The 23979-nt window shown below is 42.9% G+C and overlaps 1 protein-coding gene across 1 annotated transcript in view; it reads right to left on the minus strand.

Annotated features, from left to right (window-relative positions):
• Positions 1–23979, minus strand: part of HDGFL2 (HDGF like 2) — a 2035019-nt gene that overhangs the window by 1591434 nt on the left and 419606 nt on the right. The window contains exon 6 of the mRNA XM_044090590.1: positions 23129–23197. Within this exon, the coding sequence (XP_043946525.1) occupies positions 23129–23197 (69 nt within the window). The remainder of the gene's footprint in view (positions 1–23128; positions 23198–23979) is intronic.

Here is a 23979-nt window from a genome sequence, read left to right on the forward strand (position 1 = left end):
AAAACGTTTCCATTTGCTCTTATAGACCTTTCTAGTAGAAGGTTAATGAGCGGCTACTAAAATAGCTTTAACGGAGGAGGAGATACCGGGAGTCCTAGCTATGATTGGAACTGGGTCAACCAAGCTGTGAGCTTGACATTGTCCAGGTTTGGAGTTGTCAACTCCAGGGGGTGAGAAATCAGATCCGGAGTGGGATCCAAAATCCATGGAGGATTGACCAGATGAGACCATAGACAAGGGAACCACATTTGACAAGGCCAGAATGGGGCTATGAGGATCACTCTGCTCCCCAACCGATGAGCTTTCTGCAAAAATTTTACCATGAGGGGAAAAGGTGGACAAGCATAAAGTAGACCGGATGGCCAAACATGGACTAGAGTGTCTCTGGGGGATTCCCCTGGTGGGGGAAGTAGAGCGAAGTACTCGCTGCACTTTGCGTTCGAAGGCAACGCGAAAAGATTGCAGCAAGGTTGACCCCACTTGAGAAAGATCTGCTTCGCTATTCTCGGGTTCAGAGACCACTTGTAAGGTGAGAGGATGGTTCGACTCAGCTTGTCTGCCAAAATGTTGGACCGACCTCGAATGTGCGTTGCTATGAGAAAGCGGTTGGTGGAGATCGCCCATTCCCAAACTCTCATGGCCTCTCGACACAGCGGATAGGATCTGGTTCCCCCCTGTTTGTTGATATACCAGACCACTGACATGTTGTCTGACTGAATCGCAATTGTCCCTAAGAGAAGAAGGGCCTGGAGTGCTTGCAACGCTAAAAGCACCGCCCTCATCTCTAAGACACTGATGTGCAACAAGGTCTCCGAGTGTGTCCACGTGCCTTGGACGGTTCTGCCCATGCAGTGCCCCCCCCACCCCAGGCAAGAAGCATCCGTGGTCACCGTGGCTTGGGAGGGGTCATAGAAAAGGGGCGCCCTTCCCGGAGATCCGAGGATTGGATCCACCAGAGCAGGGACCTCCTGCAAACCTTGCTGATGGGGGATAGTCGTACTTCGCGGATGTTGCAGGATGGACCATTGGACCTGCAAGGTCCATTGCAGGACCCTCATGTTTAGACGAGCTAATGGTAACAGATTGATGGCAGCCGCCATTGAACCTAGCGCCCTCAGGAACAATTCCGCTGGGGGAGCCGCGGATTGTCAGAGGACAATCACGTGGAATGTCAAAGTTCGAAGCCTGTCCGCAGTTAGGAAGGCCCTCAACAGGTTTGTATCTAGCCTGGCCCCTATGAAATCTAAGGTCTGAGTTGGTTGAAGGGAGGATTTCTTGAGATTGATTGAAATTTATATAAAAAAAACACGAAATATGGAGTATAGAACACCATAAACAGGAGCCAGGATACAGCAAAACAATTTATCATCTTCTGGTACCTCGGCTTGATTGAAATTCCCAGATGAGAGGCCAAGTGAAGGAAGTAATTCCTAGCTGAACAGAGCAGATGCCTGGTGGGGGTGGTCAGGAGCCAGTCGTCTAGGGACGGAAAGACCTGTATTCCCTGAAGCCTCAGGTGGGCCGCTACAACTGCCATCACTTTGGTGAACACCCTGGAGGCGGCTGTGGTGAGACCAAAGGGAAGGACTCTGAACTGATAGTGACTGGCTCCCAGCTGGAAGTGGAGAAACCTTCTGGATCGTCTGTCCATCAAAATGTGGTAGTACGCATCCTTGAGGTCTATAGAGCACATCCAGTCGTTCTCCTGTAGGATTGGGAGAATGGATTGAATGGTGACCATCCGGAACTTTTCTTTGGCACAGACAGGTTCAGAATGGACAGGTCGAGGATTGGTCTTAAGTCCCCCATCTTTTTTGGCACCAAAGGGAACCTGGAGTAGAAGCCTGATCCGGACTGGTCTTGGGGGACGGGCTGGATTGCTCTTTTTTCTAGCAGCTGCTTTATTTCTGCGTCTGCTGCCTCCCTTTGATTGGGTGGGACATCGGAGAGGCTCTGGGGTCTGAGAGGGAGATTCAGAAAAGGGATTGTGTAACCTCTGGATATGATTCGAAGCACCCAGCGATCTGTTGTAATGGACTCCCAAACTGCTAGGTGCCTCGAGAAATGCCCCCCGACTGCCTCCAGAGTGGAGCAGTCAGGTAACCCCTCAGGGTTGCTGCGAGGGCCGATCCGAAATTCTTCGGTCCCCCTCTGCCTCTGGGCCGGCATCCACCCTGTCCTCCTCTGCCTCTAAAGGCAGAGGGGTCCAGAGCGAAACGGGACTGTTTATTTTTTATTTTTATTTTACATTTGTTGACCGGGCCAGTCTAGCTGGATACATGTCCATTTTCAGTAGAGGCCCGGGGAGAAAAGCTCCAAAGAATAGAGGTAGATTAACAAAAACATCAGAAGATCAAGTAATAAGTATTACATTCAAAGTCAAATAAACAAGTAATAGGGTTATAAAAATAATTTAAAGAGGTAAACAGACTTAGGTAGATGGACTAACATGTCTACATTGAGGACCCTTGCGGCTTGGATTGGGTAGAAATTAGGTAGTCCTGGGATGTTTACCATTAGTCTGGATTGGAACACGGGCATAGCCATTCGGACTTTAGGAGATCTTTGAGTTGTTTTTTGAATTGGTGGAGAGAGGTCTTTTGTCTTAGGTTGTTTGGGAGGGCATTCCAGGATTTTCCAATAGAATTAGCATAGAGTGCTTCACCTCCCGAGTTGTTAGATTTAATAGTTTGTATTTGTAAGCTTTTGGATGACCTAAGGGATGTAAGGTTAGAGTAGGGAGTAAATATTTTGTTCATTGAGGGGGTTTTGTCAGGATAGTTGATTGCTTTGAATGCCTCAGTGAGTTGATTGAGTTTGAGAATGTTGGGTAGTTCTAACCATTCTAGTGTCCTTAGATTGTTGCAGTGATGTGTGCGATAGGGCATTCCTGTTATAAATCTGGCTATGTGGTTATAGGTTGTAGATAGTTTGTTGAGTTCTCTTCTCTTTTGTTAAGGAAGGAGAATATCGGGGAGGCATAGAGGAGTGTGGAAAGGAGGTGGGTCCTGGCAATGGTTAGTTTAGTGTGTGGGGTTAGGAAGTTCTTAATTCTGTACATGGACCCGAGTTTCTTGTTTACCGACTTAATGGTCAGGCTGATATGCGTATCAAATTTAAGCGTGTGGTCTATGGTCACGCCTAGTAGTTTGGTGTGGGAGACAGGGTCGATTATGGTCCCATTATTTGAGGTCACGTGAATGGTGGGGCGGTTGGTGCTAGGAGATTCATTTACTTGAGGGGTAGAAGTAGTGGGGAAAAACAGAAGTAATTTGGTTTTGGATGGGTTAAGTAGAAGTTTTAGTTCCAAGAACCATTTTTCAACTAGGGAAAAACAGTTTTGGGTTGCGACGGAGTTTGGCGAGAGAAGTGTCAGAGCAGATCAGGGTGGAGTCGTCTGCATATTGTATACAGATGGCTTTGGGAATGATAGAGTGTAGACCATTGATAAATATGGAGAAAAGAAGAGGACCAAGGATAGATCCTTGGGGAACACCGATATTTGTGGGGAGTAGGTAGGATAAACTATTTTTCCATTGAACCGCCTGTTGTCTACAAGAAAGGTAGTCATTAAACCAGTTTATGGTAGTTTTGCTAAGATAGAATGTCTCCAGTGTGTGGATCAACTGTTGGTGATTGACCATGTCGAAGGCTTTGGATAGGTCGAGGAAGAGCGCAGAGGATATTAATTTATTATTTCGATTGTGGTTAACTGAGTCAACAAAGGAAAGGAGAGCAGTAGTAGTGCTATGATGTGGGCGAAAGCCATGCTGGGTGTGAGACAGGAGGTTGTTTCGAGTAAGATGGGTAATGAGCTGCTTGTGAATGCAGCGTTCCATGATTTTGGCTAGAGGAGATAGTATAGCTATGGGTCTGTAGTTTGATGTGTCAGTGGAAGATCCACCTTTATGGAGAGGGATGATGTGGGAGATTTTCCAAATAGAAGGAATAGAAGCTTCAGAAATGGACCGGTTGACCAAGACAGAAACCGGGTAGGCTATGGCATCAGATGCTATTTGTAGGTAATTGGCTGGAAGTAAGTCAGCCGCTAAGGTGGTTGGTTTGAGTTTATTCAAGAGGGTTCGAATATAGGAGGTAGGTATGGGTTGAAGGTTAAATGAGGGTTGAGTTGGGTCTTTGGTTGAGGGTGTAGCCGAGGGAGAAGTAGTAAGTTGGTTGGCGAGGGACTGGATGGTTTCTGTGAAAAATGAATTAAAGGTGTTGGCTATATCTTTAGAATCTTTACCAATGAGTTTTTCAGGGGTAGGGGTGGTGGATTTACCTGGATGAAGGAGGTGATTGAAACCGGCCCAGAATTTTTTGGGATTATGCTGGTGTTTATCTTGGAGGTGACAGTAATACTGTTTTTTGTCAGACAATACGGCTGCTTTAGTTGAGTTTCTAAGCTGAAGATACTTGATGCGATCTAGTGGGGTTTTAGAGGTTCTCCATTTGTGCCAGGCCTTGTCTCGATGTTTAATTTTGGCTTTAGTATCCTTTGTTAGCCAGGGTGCGATGCACTTAGTTCTAGTAAGACGCTTAGGAGCATGCGAGTCAAGTATTTTTAGGAAAGTGTTATTAAAATATAACATACTCTCATCTAAGGGTAAAGTTTTTAGGATGGACCAATTGCATGCCTTAAGTTCTGTAAGAAAATGATCTGGGACAAAATTCTTACTGTTCCTAACTAGTCTGGATTGTGGATGATTTGAAGTCGGACACTTGTGCTTTATAATAAAGGTAATCAGGTGGTCACTAAGGTCGTTGGGAAGGGTCCCTGTAGTATAGTTATTTGGAGCCTTGTTTGTAAGAATCCAGTCAAGGATGCTCTCTTTTTGTTGAGCATTACCAATTCTGGTGGGAGATAGAATATTTTGAGAGAAGCCATGTAAGTTAATGGGGAGAGGATTTGGGAGTTCGGAATAGAGGGACCAGTTAATATTAACATCCCCTAGAATTATGGTTTCTTGGGGATAGTTGGTAGCAAACCAACTGAGGATTTGTTCTAGGTTTTCAAGATTTTTGCCTGGTGGTAGATAAGTTACTATGAGATTAATACTTTTTTGGTTGTTTAGGCGAATCTTTAGAGCAATTAGTTCAAGGTTAGGGATTTTTGGAGGTTGGAGTGGGTTCATTGTGATGTTCAGGGAGTTCTTGAACATGACAGCTATTCCCCCACCGTTTCTGGTTATTCGATTGCTCCTAAGGATGCTATATCCAGGTGGGATAATTTCTTCATCCTTAGTGCATGGTTTAAGCCATGTTTCCGATAGGCACATGATGGCAGGGGAGTGAGTTGCAAGCAAGGCATGTAAGTTGTGAACCTTATTATTAATACTTCTTAGGTTAAGATGAAGGATAAGGAGGGAGCCCACTAGGTTTCTGGCTTCTTTCAGGGTTTTGGGGCCTAAGTCAAAGTTAGGGCCTGGGTTGGGGTGGATAGCTCCATTTTTTGTGACAGATTTTTTCAAGTAGTCAAATATTTTTTGGAGTTTAATTAGTAATTTTAGGGTGTCTTTTGTTGTGGGAACCTTTGGGTGGCAGAGGGTAGGATGATTTCTTTTAGGAATCGGGTTATTAACATGGTAGTGAGACGGAGGGATGGGTGTGGAGGGGTTATGAGAATGAATGGAGGTGTGACCTTTGGAGAGGAAGACTCCTGCTAGGGTTAGAGTTTATAACTGGTTGAGAGATAGGAAATAATAAGGAGTAATAGTATAAAGGGAAGGGTAGTAAAAGACTTTTTATCCATGGTGTGAGGAGGTTAGTGAGTGTAGTAAGCTGGGGGAGGTTTCCTTGGTAGAATAGGGTGTATAAAGAGTTGGAAGGTAGTGGGTGTATAAAAAGATGGAAGGATGAAGGATGGAGTCTAACTGGATAGAGGTTGGTAGGTGGGCGGAGTTGCCTAATCAGTGTGGGCAAGCAAGAAATGAGAGGGAGATGAGTCAGAGCACAGGACAGTTGTGATTGGTTGGTGGTATGGGGGAAGAGCTTAGTGACCTAATAAATGTAGGGGTAGTGGGGGCGGGTGCGAATAGGCGGCAGGGTGGGGCGCAGGGCTAGCCCGAGCGGCGGCGAGCGAGCGGGCCTACACCACAAGGGTTGTTCCTGGGTCCTAAAGGTAACAGAGTACAATGTCAGCTTGTTTGATTTCTTTCCTGGATCTATCAGTAGGATATTAGGCTGGTGTTATGACCAAGTACTGTCTAATGCCTGCAGCAGACACTTATCAAACAAAAACACTGTAGTTAGGATAATTCCTTTACCCTGAGTCTCTTTGGGAGATTGTTAACAGAAATTCATTGGGGTTAAGAGGAGGCTGGTGTGTGCATTCGCACTGGGAGTCCAAGTTAGTCAGCGACGAAAGTTAAGAAAGCACGCGTTGTTCATCTGGCAAGGGGGCTATCTACAGGTAGAACAAGGGAGAGAGATAGAGGGTTTAGCAACAAACTGCAAGGTATCCTTTGTGTAGTATGTTAAGTACAGTAGTCTTAGAGCAGTATTAACAGGGTTAAACAACAGTGCAGTAAGTAGCAGACAGTATATTTAACTTGCTATAATTGAACAGTAGATACAGTTAAACAGCACAGAATTGCAGTATATTCTAATGCAGTATCTAGTTAGTGTGTTATCCAATAGTTAAGTTAATCCAACTAGACAGTATCGTTTTACATTGTCTGCCCTATGTTACCAAGCATAACAAACAGCTCATTAGTGGTAGTGTGATTAAATACATGAACTAGTATGTTGAGCGACTCAAGAGACCAGTCAGGTAACGAGTTAAGTTGCAGTGGCAGACCTAAAATACATCGCTAAATACCAGTATTTGGAGTGACTTCAGGTAAATTAAGAGTGCAGCACTCATTCTATTGAGTAAAAGACATTATTTTCATCGTTCGATGGTTTAAACTGATCAAACTCTAAGGCGATGCAAAGCAACGCCACGAGGCATCCAGCCCATCTGTATGGGGACGCGCTTCAATCAGACACTTGCGTATCTCAGTATGTAAGGCTACAAAGCAGAAAGTATACTTAAACCAAGCATTTAGCGGTTTAAATAAGACGTGCAATGCAGTATAAAAACAGTAGCTTAGCTTTCACAGTTGTTAGTCACAGTAAAGGCGTAACGCTAACTAGTTTGAAATAAACAAACCCTAGGGCTAAACTAGACCACGCCACGAGGCATCCAGCCCATCTGAGTGGGCGTGCGCTTCAAGCAAAAATAAACTTACGTTTTTCATAAACAAGACTTAGCGTTTGACAGTTTTCATTAATACAAACAAAGCTGCATAGAGACAGTGTTCTAGATGTTTTAAAATACACTTGCGTTTCTCAATGAACGAGATTACAAAGCAGGAAGTATAAAAAGAGCCTAGTTTTTCACAGTCTCAATGGAATAAACAAAGCAGTATAAAAAACAGTTTCCTAGACTTCACAATTGTTAAACTCAAGTTGCAACATACCCTAAATCTAGTGACCGAGCAGGAGAGCAGGTCAGGACCCGGGCTAATCCATTATTCAAAAGTAATGGCGGAAAAGCCACTGGGGTGTCTTGTAACCTTGCTGACGTCAGGACTTGTACCACAAGGGTTGTTCCTGGGTCCTAAAGGTAACAGAGTACAATGTCAGCTTGTTTGATTTCTTTCCTGGATCTATCAGTAGGATATTAGGCTGGTGTTATGACCAAGTACTGTCTAATGCCTGCAGCAGACACTTATTAAACAAAAACACTGTAGTTAGGATAATTCCTTTACCCTGAGTCACTTTGGGAGATTGTGAACAGAAATTCATTGGGGTTAAGAGGAGGCTGGTGTGTGCATTCGCACTGGGAGTCCAAGTGAGTCAGCGACGAAAGTTAAGAAAGCACGCGTTGTTCATCTGGCAAGGGGGCTATCCTAAATCTAGTGACCGAGCAGGAGAGCAGGTCAGGACCCGGGCTAATCCATTACTCAAAATGTTGAGATTTCCAGAACCACATCTACTTTTGTCCCCTTTGCTTCCTGGAGAAGGACCTCTGGGGAGCCGAAAAGCGGATCCCGACGGCAGACAACGTCTTCCCGTCTTTCTCGCTCGGGACCAGCATGTCGCGGACGGTCTTGCCAAACAGCGAAGAGCTGTCAAAATGGGCATTTGCGAAGGATGCCTTGAAGGGTTCCGCAAAGTCACAGAGGCAGAGCCAAGCATGCCGCCGTAAGACAATGCCCGCTCCACTAGCTCTAGCGGCTCCTTCCATGGCATGGGAAAGAAGTCGCATAGAAGTGTTCGAAATGGACTTAAGAGTGACCATTCGGGCTGAGAATATTTTCTTATCCTCGGCCAACATAGACTCTGGGGGCGACCCTGCGTATTCTTTGATGAGATCCCACTGGAGTCGTATCACATGTGCCATGTAGTTCAGTGACCTTACCGAAAAGGTGGCTGATGCAAACATCTGCTTCCCTATGCGGTCCATCGTCCGAGACTCCTTGTCGGGAGGAAGGACTGAGGAACTCTCCTGGGCCAGTTCCTTCTTGGAGACAGCCGCCACCAACATGGCATCTACTGGAGCACCCTTGCTCTAAACCGTCCTGTGGGTGGACTGAGAATTTTGTCTGGTCTCTTTGGTATACAGTGTCCGGTTCCTTACATGCCCTGGTAGTGATCAGATCTACCAGGGGATCAGCAGGAGGGGACACCCAAGAGGTAGATGGGCCTGCGTCAAACGCCTCCAGAAACACAGACTCATCGGAGGAAGGCTTTTGGGCTGACCACCCCCCTCTAATACGAAGCATTTCCATAAAGTCTCCGAAGGAGACGTCCTCGGGGGGTGACCTTGGGGAACCTTCCCCTTCCTCTAAGTCTGTGTCCTCTGTCAGGGACTTGGGTGAGTCCAAGTGCCTCCTCTTGAACTTACGTTTGTGAGGAACCTCCTCAAGGGGGCTGTCCGAGGATGCCTCACCAACCACATCCTGTTCCTCTAAGGGAACCATCTGGGACGTAGGTGCAGGCTGTCCCTGGGGCCAGGTAATGGAAGGCAGGCCCGTCAGAGGGAGTGATGGGTGGAACCGCAGCAGGAGCCTGGGGACTCGAGTCCCTCGACAAGACCCTCTCCACAACATCGAACGCCGAAGGAGAACAGCTCTCTCTAAGCTCCGAGAGCAGCCCCTTCAGATCTGAGGTGCAGACCGGAGCCGGCGCCAATGCAATCGGATCCAAAGGGCCAGTATGCTCCGACCGAGACGGAGCCGAAGACACACTAACACCTCCGTATCCGAAGCTCAGCTCATGGCTCCGAGAGCTCGGATCCGAAAAGGGACCAGACAAGCTCGAGGGTGTGGTCGGAGCCGAAGAAGGGTGTACTATCCGCGCCGAGCCTCCACCGGTTCCGATGCTGCCTGGTTCCAATGGCTCCAAACCCTGGAAGTGGGTCGGGGAAGGAGCAATCGGGGCAAAAAAGGGGAGGTCGAGCTCCCCCCTGGAGAGGGGGGGGCAGGCAGGATAACTCCCATCTGCAGTTGGGCCTGGAGAAACCTACGCATCATCCAGTCCATATCTGCATCTGACAAACTACGTGTTCATCTAGACAAGGCCACCGAGGCAGGCCTGGAGTGACGCCTTGAAGGCGACCGGGTCTCCTCCTCCTCCGGCGCCAGGGAAAAGCGGGGTGAATGGAGCCGGGAAGGAGAAGGCCCGGAGGCCCTAGGAGAGACTAGCTGCTTTGCTGCGGAGCCGAAGAGGAAGCTTCGGCCTGCCGCTTGTGGTGCTTGTCCTTTCTTTTTTCCCTCCTAGATTCCCTCTCCTCCTTCGCCTCAGTGGGAGGGTGAGTCCCGGCCAGGGGAGCAGGGATAGAAGGCGGGACCGCTGTGGTAGCAGCCGGTGCCGCCGAGGGAGAAGAGGACGAAGCCAAGTCCGGGGGCAGAAGTCCCACCAGAATCAACTTCGGCCTCCTATCCCTCAAAGCCCTGGGGTTGAAGAAAGATTTATTTTTATTTTATTTTTATTTATTTATGATTTGTTGACCGGGAAAGTCCGACTAGGTTCCACAGAGCCTGTTTTCAGCAGAGGCCCGGGGAGAAATGCTCCAGTTGCATGTCGTTGGAATGTAGGAGGAAACCGGAGTACCCGGAGGAAACCCACGCGAACACAGGGAGAACATGCAAACTCCACACAGAAGGCACCCCAGCCGAGAATTGAACCGGTGAACCTCTTGCTGTATAGTAACAACGTTAACCGCTGTACCACTGCGCCGCCCAGTTGGTCAACCCCAAGGCAGATAACACACAGAGTGTGGCCATCCGCCGGGGATAGCTTATGGCCACACTCGGTGCATTTAGAAAAGAAGGTTTTAGGGGCCTCGGACATAGTAGTAAATAGGCCCAACCCAAACACACCTTCACACACGGGAAAAGGGAAGACAGACCAACTAAAAAATATATAAATTGTACCACCAAAACTACCTAAATCAACTACAAAAGGGAACAACACTCACTCGTTTAACAATTAAACTGAAAACTAGGTGAAAAAGAAGGTAATTTTCTTCAAAAACTCACAAAACCCTACGCCTGGAACTCATTCTAGGTGCTTGAATAAGCCGCGGCAAACGAGATCTGAGGACAGAGAAGGATGGCAGGGGGTTATGGGTAAAGGGGAGGAGCTTGGAACTCAGATCTTAGCTGAATAAAGCTGCCAGCTCAGATCCGATTTGGATCAGATACACACAGGTAAATGAAGTTAACTACTTCAGATAAATATTTTATGAAAGCATGCAAACTTTTTTTATCATGTGGGACGGGAATAAAGCCAAGAAAAGAATGACCGCATTTTAAGTGGGAACACAGGCTGTAATGTGTTTCAGCATGGCAATTAAAAGTTATGCACTCACCATAACTATTAAGGCAGCTATGCTATTAATTAGCTGTAGGCATCTGTGTTGTCCATTTTCATTCTGCCTGAATCAATGGGTTCATATCCAATCCTTGGATTAGACTCTGCCACATATTCCAGACTTCGGATCCAACTCTCGAGCGCCTCCTGTAATGGTAATGCCTTAGTCCATCTTCATTACCTCAGATCGAGTTTTTTGCCATTGGCTCCTATAGCCAAACAGGCACTGAAAAAGACTGACAGAGAAAGGAAGGGCTCAAACCCATAACTATAATTTCCAAACACCGTCTTACAGGTCTCTCCAGAAACACGAAGGATGGTGGCTGGATGGGAGGGAAGTTGAGGAAGAATGAAAATGGACAACACAGATGCCTAGTCATGCTGAGTACATCACTTTTAAATCTGATGATGTCCTTTTCATTTTTCCTCAACCAGTGTGACAGAGTCCCCAGCTATGTTGATCTCGTGTGGCCTTCATGGAAAGATATTCCAGAATATCGCCGAGCCAAAGGTGACTCGTTTCTAGAAATAATATCCAATGAGTAACAAAGGTACAAGCACTGGACCATGTGGCTGTAACACAAATATTAGCAATAGATGTTCTTGACCAAAAAGCAGATGAAACAACCATGGATCTGGTTGAATGAGCCTTGGGAGGTTTGAGTAAGGTCATGCCTTCTTAAGAATATATCTAAGAAATACAATCTGTAATCCATTTAGCTAGAGTAACCTTAGAAACTTGGCAACACAGTCTTTTTGGTGCAAAAGTGGTGACAAAGTTTATCTGAATTTCTAATAGTCTTGTCCTGTGAAGATAAAAAAGTAACTTGTCTGTGTACATCAAGGAAAATCTTTTCCACTTACTCTTGTAAACTAGTGAGGATAAAATAATGGTATGTACATGGGAAGAAAGTCTGGGCTGTCTACCCATTAATGGAAGTGGAGAAACTATGCGGTTAGATGGAGGGCCTTGATATTGGGATGTTGGATCCCTGATGGGTGTGAGAGAAGATCCGGAGACAGCTTCAGTATCCATGAAGGATAACAAAGATGAAACAACAGAAAGTGAAAACATACCTGTTGAGGCCAAAATGGGGTAATAAGGATGACTGAGCTCTTCAGCCAACTTGCTTTCTGCATGAATTTTGGACTCAAAAGGAAAATGGTGATAAGCATAAAGACCAGAGGGCCAAACGTGAACTACAGCATCTCTTGAGGACTATCCCTGAGGGGGGGTAAGAGCTAAGTACCTGCTGCACTTCTTGTTGTAGAGAGATGCAAAGCAGTCACAGCAAGGTTGACCCTAATGATGGAAGATCATTTCTGCCACAGACTGATAGAGACACTACTCATAAGGCATCATGACATATCTGCCTAGTTTGTCTGCTACTATGTTGGTTTTCCCAAGAATGTGCATTGCAATTAAACGGCAGTCCGATGAGATCCACCACTGCCATACTCTGATGGCCTATCTGAAGAGGTGATAAGATCAGCTTGCTCCTTATTTGTTGATGTATCAGACTACAAATACGTTGTCAGTCTGAATTGGAACAGTCTAGATGAAGAGGATCTTGAAGTGCCTGCAACACCAATAGGACTGCTCTCATTTCTAGACCACTGACATGCAAAATTGGTCTCTTGGAGACACCACATGCCTTGGACCATGGTTACCAAGAAATGCCCCCTCAACCCAGCTGGAAGGCATCCAAGATCACCGTGGCCATTGGAGGTGGTAAAACAAAGGGTTGGCCCAGATAATATCATCTGCTTGGATCCACCAGTGAATATGTTGTTTGCAAATCAGAGTCAACTGGACTGGAAAAGACAGGTTGATAAAGAATGCACCACTGAAACAGCTAGAGTTCACTGAAGAACACCCACAACGTGCCAAAGGAAGTAACACAATCGCTGCTGCCATGGAATCTAGTGCTTGAAGACTGATCTTGCTGGAAGAGATGGATGAGAAATAAGTAGATGAACTCGATTTCTGATAATGGATATGCGATGAGGAGGTAGTGATGCTACCTGTGTTGTTGTGATCAGAAGTGTACAGCTGAACTCCAGGCTCTGGACTGGTGTTAGGTCTGATCTGGTATGGCTTACTGTTATCCCCAGCAACTGGCAAATCTGGAGCAAATAGTTCCTGGAATGTAGAAGGTGATGCTAGGAGGGAGGGGACAGGATCCAGTCATCCAGATATAGAAATATATGGAATCCTTCAAGTCTCAGATAAGCAGCTACCACTGCCATGCATTTGGTAGACACCCTGGGGACGGTGGTGAGTCCAAAAGGCAGGGCTCTGAATTGATAATGTCTTCAGGAACACCTGTCTATTCTGATGTGATAGTATCCATCTTGAAGATCTATCAAGCACATCCAATAGTCCTGGTGAAGGAAAGGTAGGATGAACTGTTCCTGTGACCATTTGGAACTTTGACTTCTTCACATTATGATTCAAACTGCTTGGATCCAAAATTGGTTTGAAGTCCCCTGTTTTCTTGGGCACTAAAATTAGGCATGAGTAAGTTCTGAATCCTAATCGGTCTGGTGGAACCTTGTAGATGATTCTTTATCCCAGCAGATTTTGGATTTCTTGAGCTTCTGCTTTCCGCTGACTGGGTGGAATGCCGGGAATCTTCTTTCTTTTGGATGAAGGAAGTTAGAAAAATGGTATGCAATAACCTCTGGATATTATACTTAGCACCCATGAATCCTGTGTTACATTTGCACAGGCATTTGGATGCAAGAACAGTTGTCCCCAGACTGCCTCCAGAATTGGACAGTCGGGCAGCACTTCAGGAACGATGGAAGGGTCCTGTCTGGAAAAGAATCCTGGAATTTCTGATTCTGCGGGCCTCCTCTGTCTCTAGAGTGACATCTTGCATTAGAATTTCCTCCTCTGCCTCTGGAAGAAACATCACTGCATGGGTCATGGAAAGGTCCCTGAGATTTTCAGAATGATATCTTCTGACTTCCTCTCGGACTGCTAGAGGAAGTTTGTTGAGGGGTAGAAAATTCCCACGGCAGACAGTTTTTCTATCCTGTTCTCTGTGGGTGTCTATCTTACTGACAGCCCAAATAAAGACGTGCTATCGAATGGGGCATTGATAAAGGACATCTTAAAAGGTTCTGCAAAGTCTCACAGTCGCATCCAGGCATGTCTCCTTATGGCAATGCATGAACCAGCTACTCATCAGGTGCCTTCAGCTTTGTGAAAGATCAACCTTGTTGAAGCATTTGATATGGATAATAGAGTGACTAGTTGAAAGGATGTTCCTTTGAAACCCTCTGCAGATATGGACTCAGAGAATATCTGACAACTCTTTGGTCAAATCTCTCTGAGGTGTAGTGAAGTGTGACAGGTAGTTTAGAGACCACGGGGCAAAAGCCACCAAGGCAAAGACTCCCTTTTCAAATCTGTCCACGGCTTTACACTCCCTGTTTGGCAGATGGACAGCAGAGCTTTGTTTTGCTAGCTCTTTCTTGGTGGCTGTCACCACCACCACATTATCAACCGGGACTCCTTTGCTCCAGTGAGTTCTTTTCGAGGAGCTAAGAATTTATCAGGTCTCAATGGAATAGGTTCAACAGTATCCATTTCTAAGATGCAGACAGGCCAAAACCAAAAGCTTCCAAAAATACAGATTCTTCCGGAGAGAGGTTTTCAGAAGGCTAGCCACCTTTTTGACCAAGGATCTCTAACATGTCTCTGAAAGAGGTATCATCCAGTGGTGATCTGGGAGATGCTTCTCCTTCATAAAAATTAGTATCCACTGTGAGAGACTTCATCAGGGAATTTATGCGCCTTCTACTGCATGTTCTCTTTCAATGCATTTCCTCCAGGGGATGTTCAGGGATGGTCAGGGAAGTATCGGAAGAGAGGGGTAATTCCTGCATCAGAACTGATTGGGCACTTGATGGAACTGGCTGTCCCTCTGTGGAGTAGGTCTGACTCAGAGCAGAGAAATGAGAAGGTGGCTCTCTGGAGAGAGAAAAAGCCTATTCCATGACCTCAAAGGCAGACTTATCTGGGACACCTCAATCAGCCTAGCCAGAGCCGAAACTCCCAAAGAAGGCAGATCTCTACTGTCCTCAGACCTCTGCCTCAAGATGGAACCAGACTCGGACTGTGTAGAACTGTGTTTAAAAGGAAACCAGATAAGAGGGAGTCTACTGTATAAAAAAAAATAAAAAGTCTGTATTGAAACTTAAGACAGCCTATGATAATAACAACCAGAAATCCTACAGTGGTATTGCAGATATTTTGGAAATTTTATGAAAATTTGTATAAAGCAGAGAAATGTTAAAACTGAAAAAAAGAGCAAAGATGGAAATGTTTACAGAAAACTTAATTATGCCAAGATTACAAGAAGATCAGGCTCAACAACTAGCAGGTAAGACAGGAGGAGATTAGCTAAAAATGATGTGGTATAATCAATCTGCAGTGAAGTCTCCTGGAATAAATGGTATTCCTGTGAAACTTTGGAAAAAAGTGATAAAGATATGGAAGATTTTAATACTATTTTAACAGAAGAAGAATCACTAGTATCTTATAAGAAAGATAGGGTGTCTGTCTTACTCAAAGAGCGTAAAGACCCATCAGATCCAGCTTCATATAGACCCACTTGAATTTTAAACCATGATTAAGAAGTAATTACATCTATGCTAATTAAAAGAAAGGCAAAGTTGTGGCCAACACTGACATATGGATCAGTGTGGTTTTGAGGGAAGGAAGGAAAACATTTGGCAACATTAACAGAACAACAATGATCCAGATGGAAGCAGAATGTAAGAAAATACGACTGTTGGTGGGTTTTGATGCAGAGTAAACTGGGATTTTATTTTAGGGCACTCCTACATGCAATAGTAAGGTTAATTAGGAGGATACATGAAGGATCTAAGGGAAGAATTAGAGCGGAAGGTTTCCCATAAGTTGTGTTTAAACAGAGTAGCCAGGCATATGTCCTCCTTCACCTGTATTTGCTTTATATTTATTGCCACTGGCGAAGAATATAAGGAATTCAGAAATTCAAAATATAACTGGTATGGTAATCAAGAAAAGTTGGCTTTCTTTGCAGATGATATGTTGTACTGGACAATTCCAAAAGAAGAACATTCTGGAGTTGTGGAATATTTTGAGACAGTTTCAGGTCTTTCAGGGTATAAAATTAATGAAGATAAAACAAAAGCTAAAGCTGCAAATTATTAACAAACTCTCAAAATTGGTTCAGTAATATCCATATTTGTGGGGATATAAGTATTTAGGAGTATGGATTAAAAAGGCAGCTCTGTTAAGGCAGCTATGGATATGTGGGAAGAGACAAAAACGATAATACAAGAAGTGAGAAACTGGAAGTTCTTGTTTATGGAATATGGATAGTAAGATGTAAGCATATATATTTTTTTATTTTATCAGAATAGTAGTTATGGACAATAATTAAAAAAGAGTTAAAGGAATCTATCTGGGAGGGGAAAAGGGCAACAGTTAAGTGTGATAAGCTGATCCTCCCAATAGACCAAGATGGTTTAGGATTAACTGATTTGAAGGGACAAGAGCAACGCAGTTAAGGCTTGTATACATAACACAAGCAGAAGGTTAAAATTCAATGTGGAAAGGGATGATGAAGTGGGAGAAGGTTCAATAAAAAAGAAAGTTGAATTTTAGATGCAGATGCTTAAGGAGAATAACAACCATATATAATGTTACATTCATAAAGTTGCAGAAAATATTCTAACAACTAAACCAACATAAGAATGCAGAAAGGAGACTTAGAAAACAGGGATGACTTCAAACAGCAGCACAGGAAATAGGAGGGGGGGGGGCTGGAATTTAATGAAGCAATATATTCGAAGCAAATCACTAGGGAGGGAAAGCTAATAGAGTGGGATGAGGCGAAGGAGAAATATTTTTATTTATTTTTATTTATTTATTTTACATTTGTTGACCAGGCTAGTCTAACTGGATACATGTCCATTTTCAGTAGAGGTCCGGGGAGATAAGCTCCACTTTAAACTAAAATAAATCAAGACAGAACAAAAGTCCAAAAAATATCTAAATACATATACATGAAGATTTTCTTCAAAAAGTTGAATTATACATAACTATACGACTACTGAGTTTACAAGGTAAAATACAGTACTATAACCATGGGAAAGTGATTGATATTCACCATAAGTATATATTGGGTAGGAATGTACCTTTACAATGATGTATATAGGTTATAAATATATATATATATATATATATATATATATATATATATATATATATATATATATATAAAACACTGAGAAATAAGAAAATTATTAAATATATGTACATAAAGAAGTAATCAGAGTCATAGTGAAAGAAATAGTTGGTCTATATACAAGGTGGAAGACGTGCTCACTGCAGAAAGAATGTTGCAAAGAGCATACTCAGTGATAGTTCCTTGGGAATAAGAAGGGAGTGAGGGATGAATTTACTAACTCTGCAAAGTGGGTTATTGGAGGAGAGTTATAGAATAATGTTATACTGGGGGGGGGGGTTAGTACAAGGACAGAGCCATTGTGTTTTTAGTTGAATCTTTAGTTGCGTTTTAAAGAGTGGTAATGATGAGAGAGATGTAAGTTTAGTGGGAAGCTTGTTCCAAATTTTCCCCACTGAATTAGAGAAAAGAGAAGCACCTGCCTTGTTGTGGGATTTCTGGATGGTGACCAGTAGTTTATTTGGTGAGCGAAGGGTAGTAAGGTTTGTGTAGGGGGAGATGAGGCTACTGAGAATAGGAGTATTACTAGGCTGGTACAGAATCTTATGGGTAATGGTGAGTTGTTGAAATTCTAGCTGGTTATGTAGTTCTAGCCATCCTAGAAGTTTGAGATTTAGACAGTGATGAGTTCTAAATGGGGACCCAGTAGAAAACCTGGCAATATTGTTTTAAGAAGTGGTCAATTTGTTTAGGTTGCTTTTGGAAAGATTAGTATAAATGGGTGAGGCATAGAGGAGGGTGGATATCAGATGAGTCTGGGCAATAGTAGATCTGGCTTCTAGGGTGAGAAAAGCTTTTATCCTATACAAGGAATTGAGTTTTCTGTTTTAATAGTGGCATTAATATGCTAGTCAAAGTTGAGGTTGTGGTCAATCAGTACACAAGAGTTTGTTAGTTGGGTCAGGAGCCATGACTGTACCATCGATGGATGTAATAGAGAAATCTATTGGGGCGGATTTAATAGTTGCAGTAAATAGTAATAGTTTGGGGTTTTTTTTGGCATTTAGGAGTAGGCTACGTTGTTGGAACCAGCTTTCTACTAGGTTAAATACTGTTTGGGTGATGGACTGGAGTTCAGATGAAGTGGATACTTTACAAATCAAAGTTGAGTCATCTGCGTATTGTATGCAGGTAAGTAGAGGTAAATTTGTAGAAAGGTCGTTAATGAATATGGAGAAGAGTAGAGTTCCCAGGATAGAGCCTTGAGGGACACCAAGGGTAATAGGGAGATGTTTGGATAGGTTATCATCCCAAAGGACAGCCTGCTGTCTATTGTGCAAGTAGGACTTGAACCATTGTAATGACTGTGTCAAGTGAGAATGAATAGAGTATGTTGAGAAGTATTTGATGGTTAACCATATCAAAAGCTTTAGATAGGTCAATGAACAGAGCACAGGAGAGCATGTTATTGTGACAATGTTTATTAATGCAGTCTGTAAAGGATAGGAGAGCAGTGGTGGTACTGTGGAATGGTCTAAAACCATGTTGACAGTCAGCTAGATTATTATTTTGGAGAATGTGGTCAAGAAATAGTTGATGGATGCATTTTTCCATGATTTTGGCTAGTGGTGATAGCAGGGCTATAGGCCAAATGTTAGAGAGTTCAGTTGAGTTACCACCCTTGTGAAGTGGGATTATGCGAGAGATTTTCCAGAGTGAATGAATGGAGCCTTCAGTTATGGTTCGATTGATTAGGATAGAAATGGGAGAGGCAAGAACTTTTGCAGTAGTTTGAAGGCATTCAGGTGGTAGGAGATCAGCTGAGGGAGTAAGTAAGGTTTAAGTTTAGGAAGTAGAGTATAGATGAGGGCTGCAGGAATAGGTTTTAAGTGAAAGGAAGATGGTAAGGTTGTCTATATAGAGACTGCCAGCAAGGAATAAATGAGCACAGACAAAAGCAAAGGGCTTGGTGAGTCCTACATGAAAGACCTGCTCTGGTAGAGTTTTTATTCAGATCTACAACAGAAGCTTATGTTAAAAAAGACATAATTATTAGTGTATAAAGAATTCTGCATAATAACTATAAGAATCAGAGGAAGGTAGAAATACTGGGTAGGCAGACTGGAAAAGCAACCGAGAAAGAAAGAAACAAATGGAGGACATATGTATGCCTCCCAAGTATGTAACAAACCCAGAAAATTATGAACTTTTACTACACGTGTCTGGATTGGCTTTTTTATACTACAATAGACTGCAAAGAATTTTTCTTAAGGTAGATAGCACGTGTTGGAGGTATGATGTTAAAGAAAGAGGTAATTGAAAACATGTTTTTTTGTGGGAAAGTAATAAATCAGAGATCTTGAGGGAGCAAATGGCTGCAACTAAGAAAATTATTCTTTTGAGCTGGGACACAGGATTTGAATTACCTAGACAAAGTAAAGTCTTAAGTTTAATTCTACTGGCTACCAAAAAAGCAATTAGTAGAAAATGGAAATCACAATCTAAACCAACTGCCTATGAAGTACTGAACTAGAAGTGGAATCCTTAGAAAAGTAAAACAGCAAATTACATAAAAATAAATGGAATTTGTGGGAAAATACATGTAAAATAACATTTATGGGAAGTAGTAAGGTTCAAGGGATGGTAAGAAATGAGGAATTTACGAAATGTTGGACTAAATGAGAGATATTACAGATAATTTAATGAAAAAAATGTATCGTTTTTCTATCAATGTATGTATGTTTATGTCTCAAGTAATAATTTAATAAAGATGTTAAAAAAAACAAGATTGTTGGATTGTCCTTGAACCTATTTTATAAGCACCCCATGCCAGATCAGAGGAATCTGTAACAGATCTTGCCAAGGATTAGGAAGCAGAAGAGGCAAGCCCTAGATTGAAAGGAACCTGTCCTTTCCAAAAGAAATCTCCTCTCTGATGAAGGCCACATAAGGAATTCTGAAGGCCAGTGGTGGCAATACTAAGCACAAACTGACTTCAGATACCACTGCATCTTCCTCATACACAGTCTAGCAAAAGGAACTAGAAGAATCATTGATGCCATGTAGCCTACATTTCAGGAAACCCCCCTGCAGTTGTCATATCAAAAAATAAGAAGATTCTAAAAGTAATCCATCAAGAAAATAAAGAAAAAACATTGACACAGTACTGCTTCTGTAACCCAGGCAAATCCAATCCAGAGATGAAATTAAGCAAGACTTCTTTAGGTTCAGAGTGAGCCCTAGCCTGGCCAGAAGGTCCATTAGAAAATGCAAATGAATCAGTAGAAGCTCTTGGGTAGAATACTGAATAGGAATAATTGTCTAGATAAAGAAATATCTGAATAGCCTAAAGTCTGCAAAAAGCAATGCAACACAATTTGCAAATACTCTTTGGGCAGAGGAAAGAGAAAAGGGTAAAGCAGAAAAAGTGATAAGAAGACAAATAAGCAAGAACTTCCTGAAAAGCAGATTAACTGGAATACAAAGTACTCAAGAAGAGCAAATTATAAAATGTATATGTCTACAAGTCCTTTCCTTTCTGGGAACCAGAAACCTTCTAGAATGAAAGCCTCTCCCTTGTAAACAAAAATGGTCAAGTTCTACTGTACCTTGAAAAAAAAATCTCTTAAAGAATAATATGAATTTGGGTTGTGTGTGTATACTGCAGATACTTCTGGGGAATACTGCATCCTCCCCGAATAATTGACACAATGCATTTGTCTAAGGTTATCATTTATCAAACTGACCAAAGATGGCCTTAGAGATAAAGGTATCTGAAATAGGCTGAGGCGAGTTGAATCTGGAAGAGGAGGCAAACAGTCACAAGGCAGGGGACTTCTCTTGAAAGGAAGGCTTAGAACTTATGAAACTTCGCTGAGACTTCTCCTGAAACTTCCTTCTTTGAGGTCTTTTACCCTTATGAGATTTCAGATATCTGCACAGAAAATAACCAGATTCAGAAAGATTATTTCTGGAAATTAAGGCACAGGAGAAGGAAAAATAGGTTGTAGGTCCTGCATGACCTTAACTTTCACCTGCAGAGAATCGAAAAATTCTGCAACCACAGAAACAAAAAGATGATGTCGATCCAGAAATGAATCCACAATTTAGCCTAGACATCATCAGGCAAAGGCTGAAGTCTAAGCCATGTAAACCGATGCAGAATTGAACCAATAGCTGCAGCCCTAGAAGAGGTATTTGCAGCACCATAACTATACTTAATAAACTCTTTTGCCACTTCAGAAGCAAAAGTAAAGATAGTAAAGAAGCTTCTGAATCAAAGTCAGAAAGCACCTTACCCATGTAACCTAGTACAGACAAAAAGTATCCAAGTATATTGGTTTGTTAAATAACAGACCTAAAAGCTAAAGCGGTACAAGTATACTCTTGTTTTCCACATCTATCAATGTCTGCACTATCTCAGTCTGTAGCCAAAATATTATAAGACAACTTTGAGCTTGTTAAGACTTCTCATTTCTCACTGGAAAATGCAACAGAAAGAATAAAAACAAAATTCTTATACAGAAAGTTAACAATAATCTAACATCTTGTAAAATCTGTCATGTTTATTGGAAGCCTCAAGTTGAGGCTCCTCCATAAAGAGAGAAGCCGTGGAAAAGGTAACCAACAAGGCTACTTAAAAAGGAGGTATGGCCAAAGGTTTAGACACACCTATTTCCAGCACAGAATATCTATTTTGGATATCAGACAGTTGAGAAACCTTCCCACTGAAAATCGTGCACCATCTTGACAACTGTGTTCCCAAAGAAAGTTCCTCCATGTGGAAATCAGGAGTTAAAGTATGTTCTTCATCAGAAGCATAAGTTATACTAGAATGGATCTGGGGTGAATACGCCACAGAATCATCCCCATCTGATTCGGATTCTTCTTTATCCTTGGATTTCTCCCGAAGCCTCTTAATGGGAAGAGAGGAATAAAGTGGAGGGGTAGCAATAGCAGGAAAAGAAAGTGTCTGAGGAGTCTACCCCTATGTAAAATCATGACACTCCTACTGAGGGTTCCCACAGATGAAGGAGAAACCATATGTTTAGTCGGTTTCCTTTTAGATCCAATATCTGTCCTTAATCAACATGTCGGGGAACTTCTTCCTTAACTAAGATTTGACGTATGCCATCCAGTCCCTCTGACATAATACATCAAAATTCCCCCATGTTGGCCAAAGCGAATGACCGGTTGGATGTGCCAGACATGCAGGACAGCTCTACCATATCAGCCTCCAATGGGATTGCCAACAGTAGGAGCAGCAGCAACAGTAGAAGCATTTGCATGGTCCCAAGTCTAATCAAGAGACGCAACTGAGGTATCCAAGTCAGACTCCACAGCAGAAGTTTCCAATTTAAGATTCTTTGATTTCTTCAGTGTCAAAGGGGACATCAGCTGTCCAGGACTCAGGTTTCTGGTTTTCAAGATATATTTTCAAAAATACAGATGATTGTACGCCTGACAGACAGCATGACCCATGGAATTACACTCAGCACCCAGACAAAACAAACATTTAGTATGGTGAACTCTGAGGAGTCTGTCTCCCACAACCACATTTCTCTCGCTCTCTGATGACCTGTAGAAAATGTATAACAATAAAGAAAATGAGGAGAGTCAACAGCAAAGAAAGAGGCACGAAATCGCAAGGCTGACAAAACAAACACTGAGGCAAGAGTTCAGGTCTTGGCAGATATAAGAAAAGTTCTGAGGTATTTTGCATCCATGCATCCTTTCTGTGCCCTTGCCTCCACTTGGCTGAGGTTATACGTTGCACATATGGCATTATGGGAGTGTATCCAGGCTTTGGTATGCTGGTCAGACGAACTGCTGCCTTAGTAGGATATTCCCATAGGTTATTAATACTGCAACAGTGGTGATGGAAGGACATCGTAGGATACTGTACATAGAATAATAAAAGCATCATAACTGTGAACCTTGTTACTATAAAGTTAAGAAGTAAGACAAGTTATAATAGCAAAGAGCAGGCAATATAGGCTTCTACTGATTACAGTTCTAATCACAAAGTGCCTTATCAGCAAGCCCTCTCTCATAATATAATAATTCAAAAAATATACCTTCTTTCTTCTGTTTGCAGCTGCTCGCCGTGGACCTCTAGCTGCTGTTTTCGTCTCAGGTGTAAAATCCTGCAAAGGTACAACAGGAAATATAACAAATCAATTAGAAAACATTTACATATACAAGCTCAAACTACAACACTTTTCTTCTGTTGAAATAGCACATTTAAGGGAGTAAGGCCACCTGGATACAATATGTAAAGTATTATAGACAGCCTCAACTGATCTTGAAAAGGAACCTTTGCAGTGCATAGTCATTTGGTATCACTTTCATGTGCGCTCTCAGTGCAAATTTTTAAAATTATAACTCCTGCACCCAAGGCATGTGCATCTCCTCACAGGTGCATGCCATGACATCATGTAACCATCACAGGTGCATGCCATGGCATCATGTGACCATCACAGGTGCATGCCTTGACATCATGTAACCATCACAGGTGCATGCCATGGCATCATGTCACCATTACAGGTGCATGCCTTGACATCATGTAACCATCACAGGTGCATGCCATGGCATCATGTGACCATCACAGGTGCATGCCATGGCATCATGTCACCATTACAGGTGCATGCCTTGACATCATGTCATCTTGACAGGTGCATGCTATGACATCATGTCACCTGATAAGGGAGTGCATCTGGCTCCTGCTCCCCAATGCAACCACCTTAGAACATAAGCAAACTGCACACGAAATATAGCAATCAACTAATCATCAGCACACAATCAGAAACCATTCAAAAAAAGCACACAAAGGGGGATGGAAAAAAATAAGCCACTGCAGAGGTTTCTCTCAAAAAACAAAAGAAATACAAAGCACCTAATTATTTACTACTTCACTTCAAAAGTTATT

This window comes from Protopterus annectens, chromosome 13.part0 (genome assembly GCF_019279795.1).
Source record: "Protopterus annectens isolate FY-2018-M chromosome 13.part0, PAN1.0, whole genome shotgun sequence".
Classification (NCBI taxonomy): Eukaryota; Metazoa; Chordata; order Ceratodontiformes; family Protopteridae; genus Protopterus; species Protopterus annectens.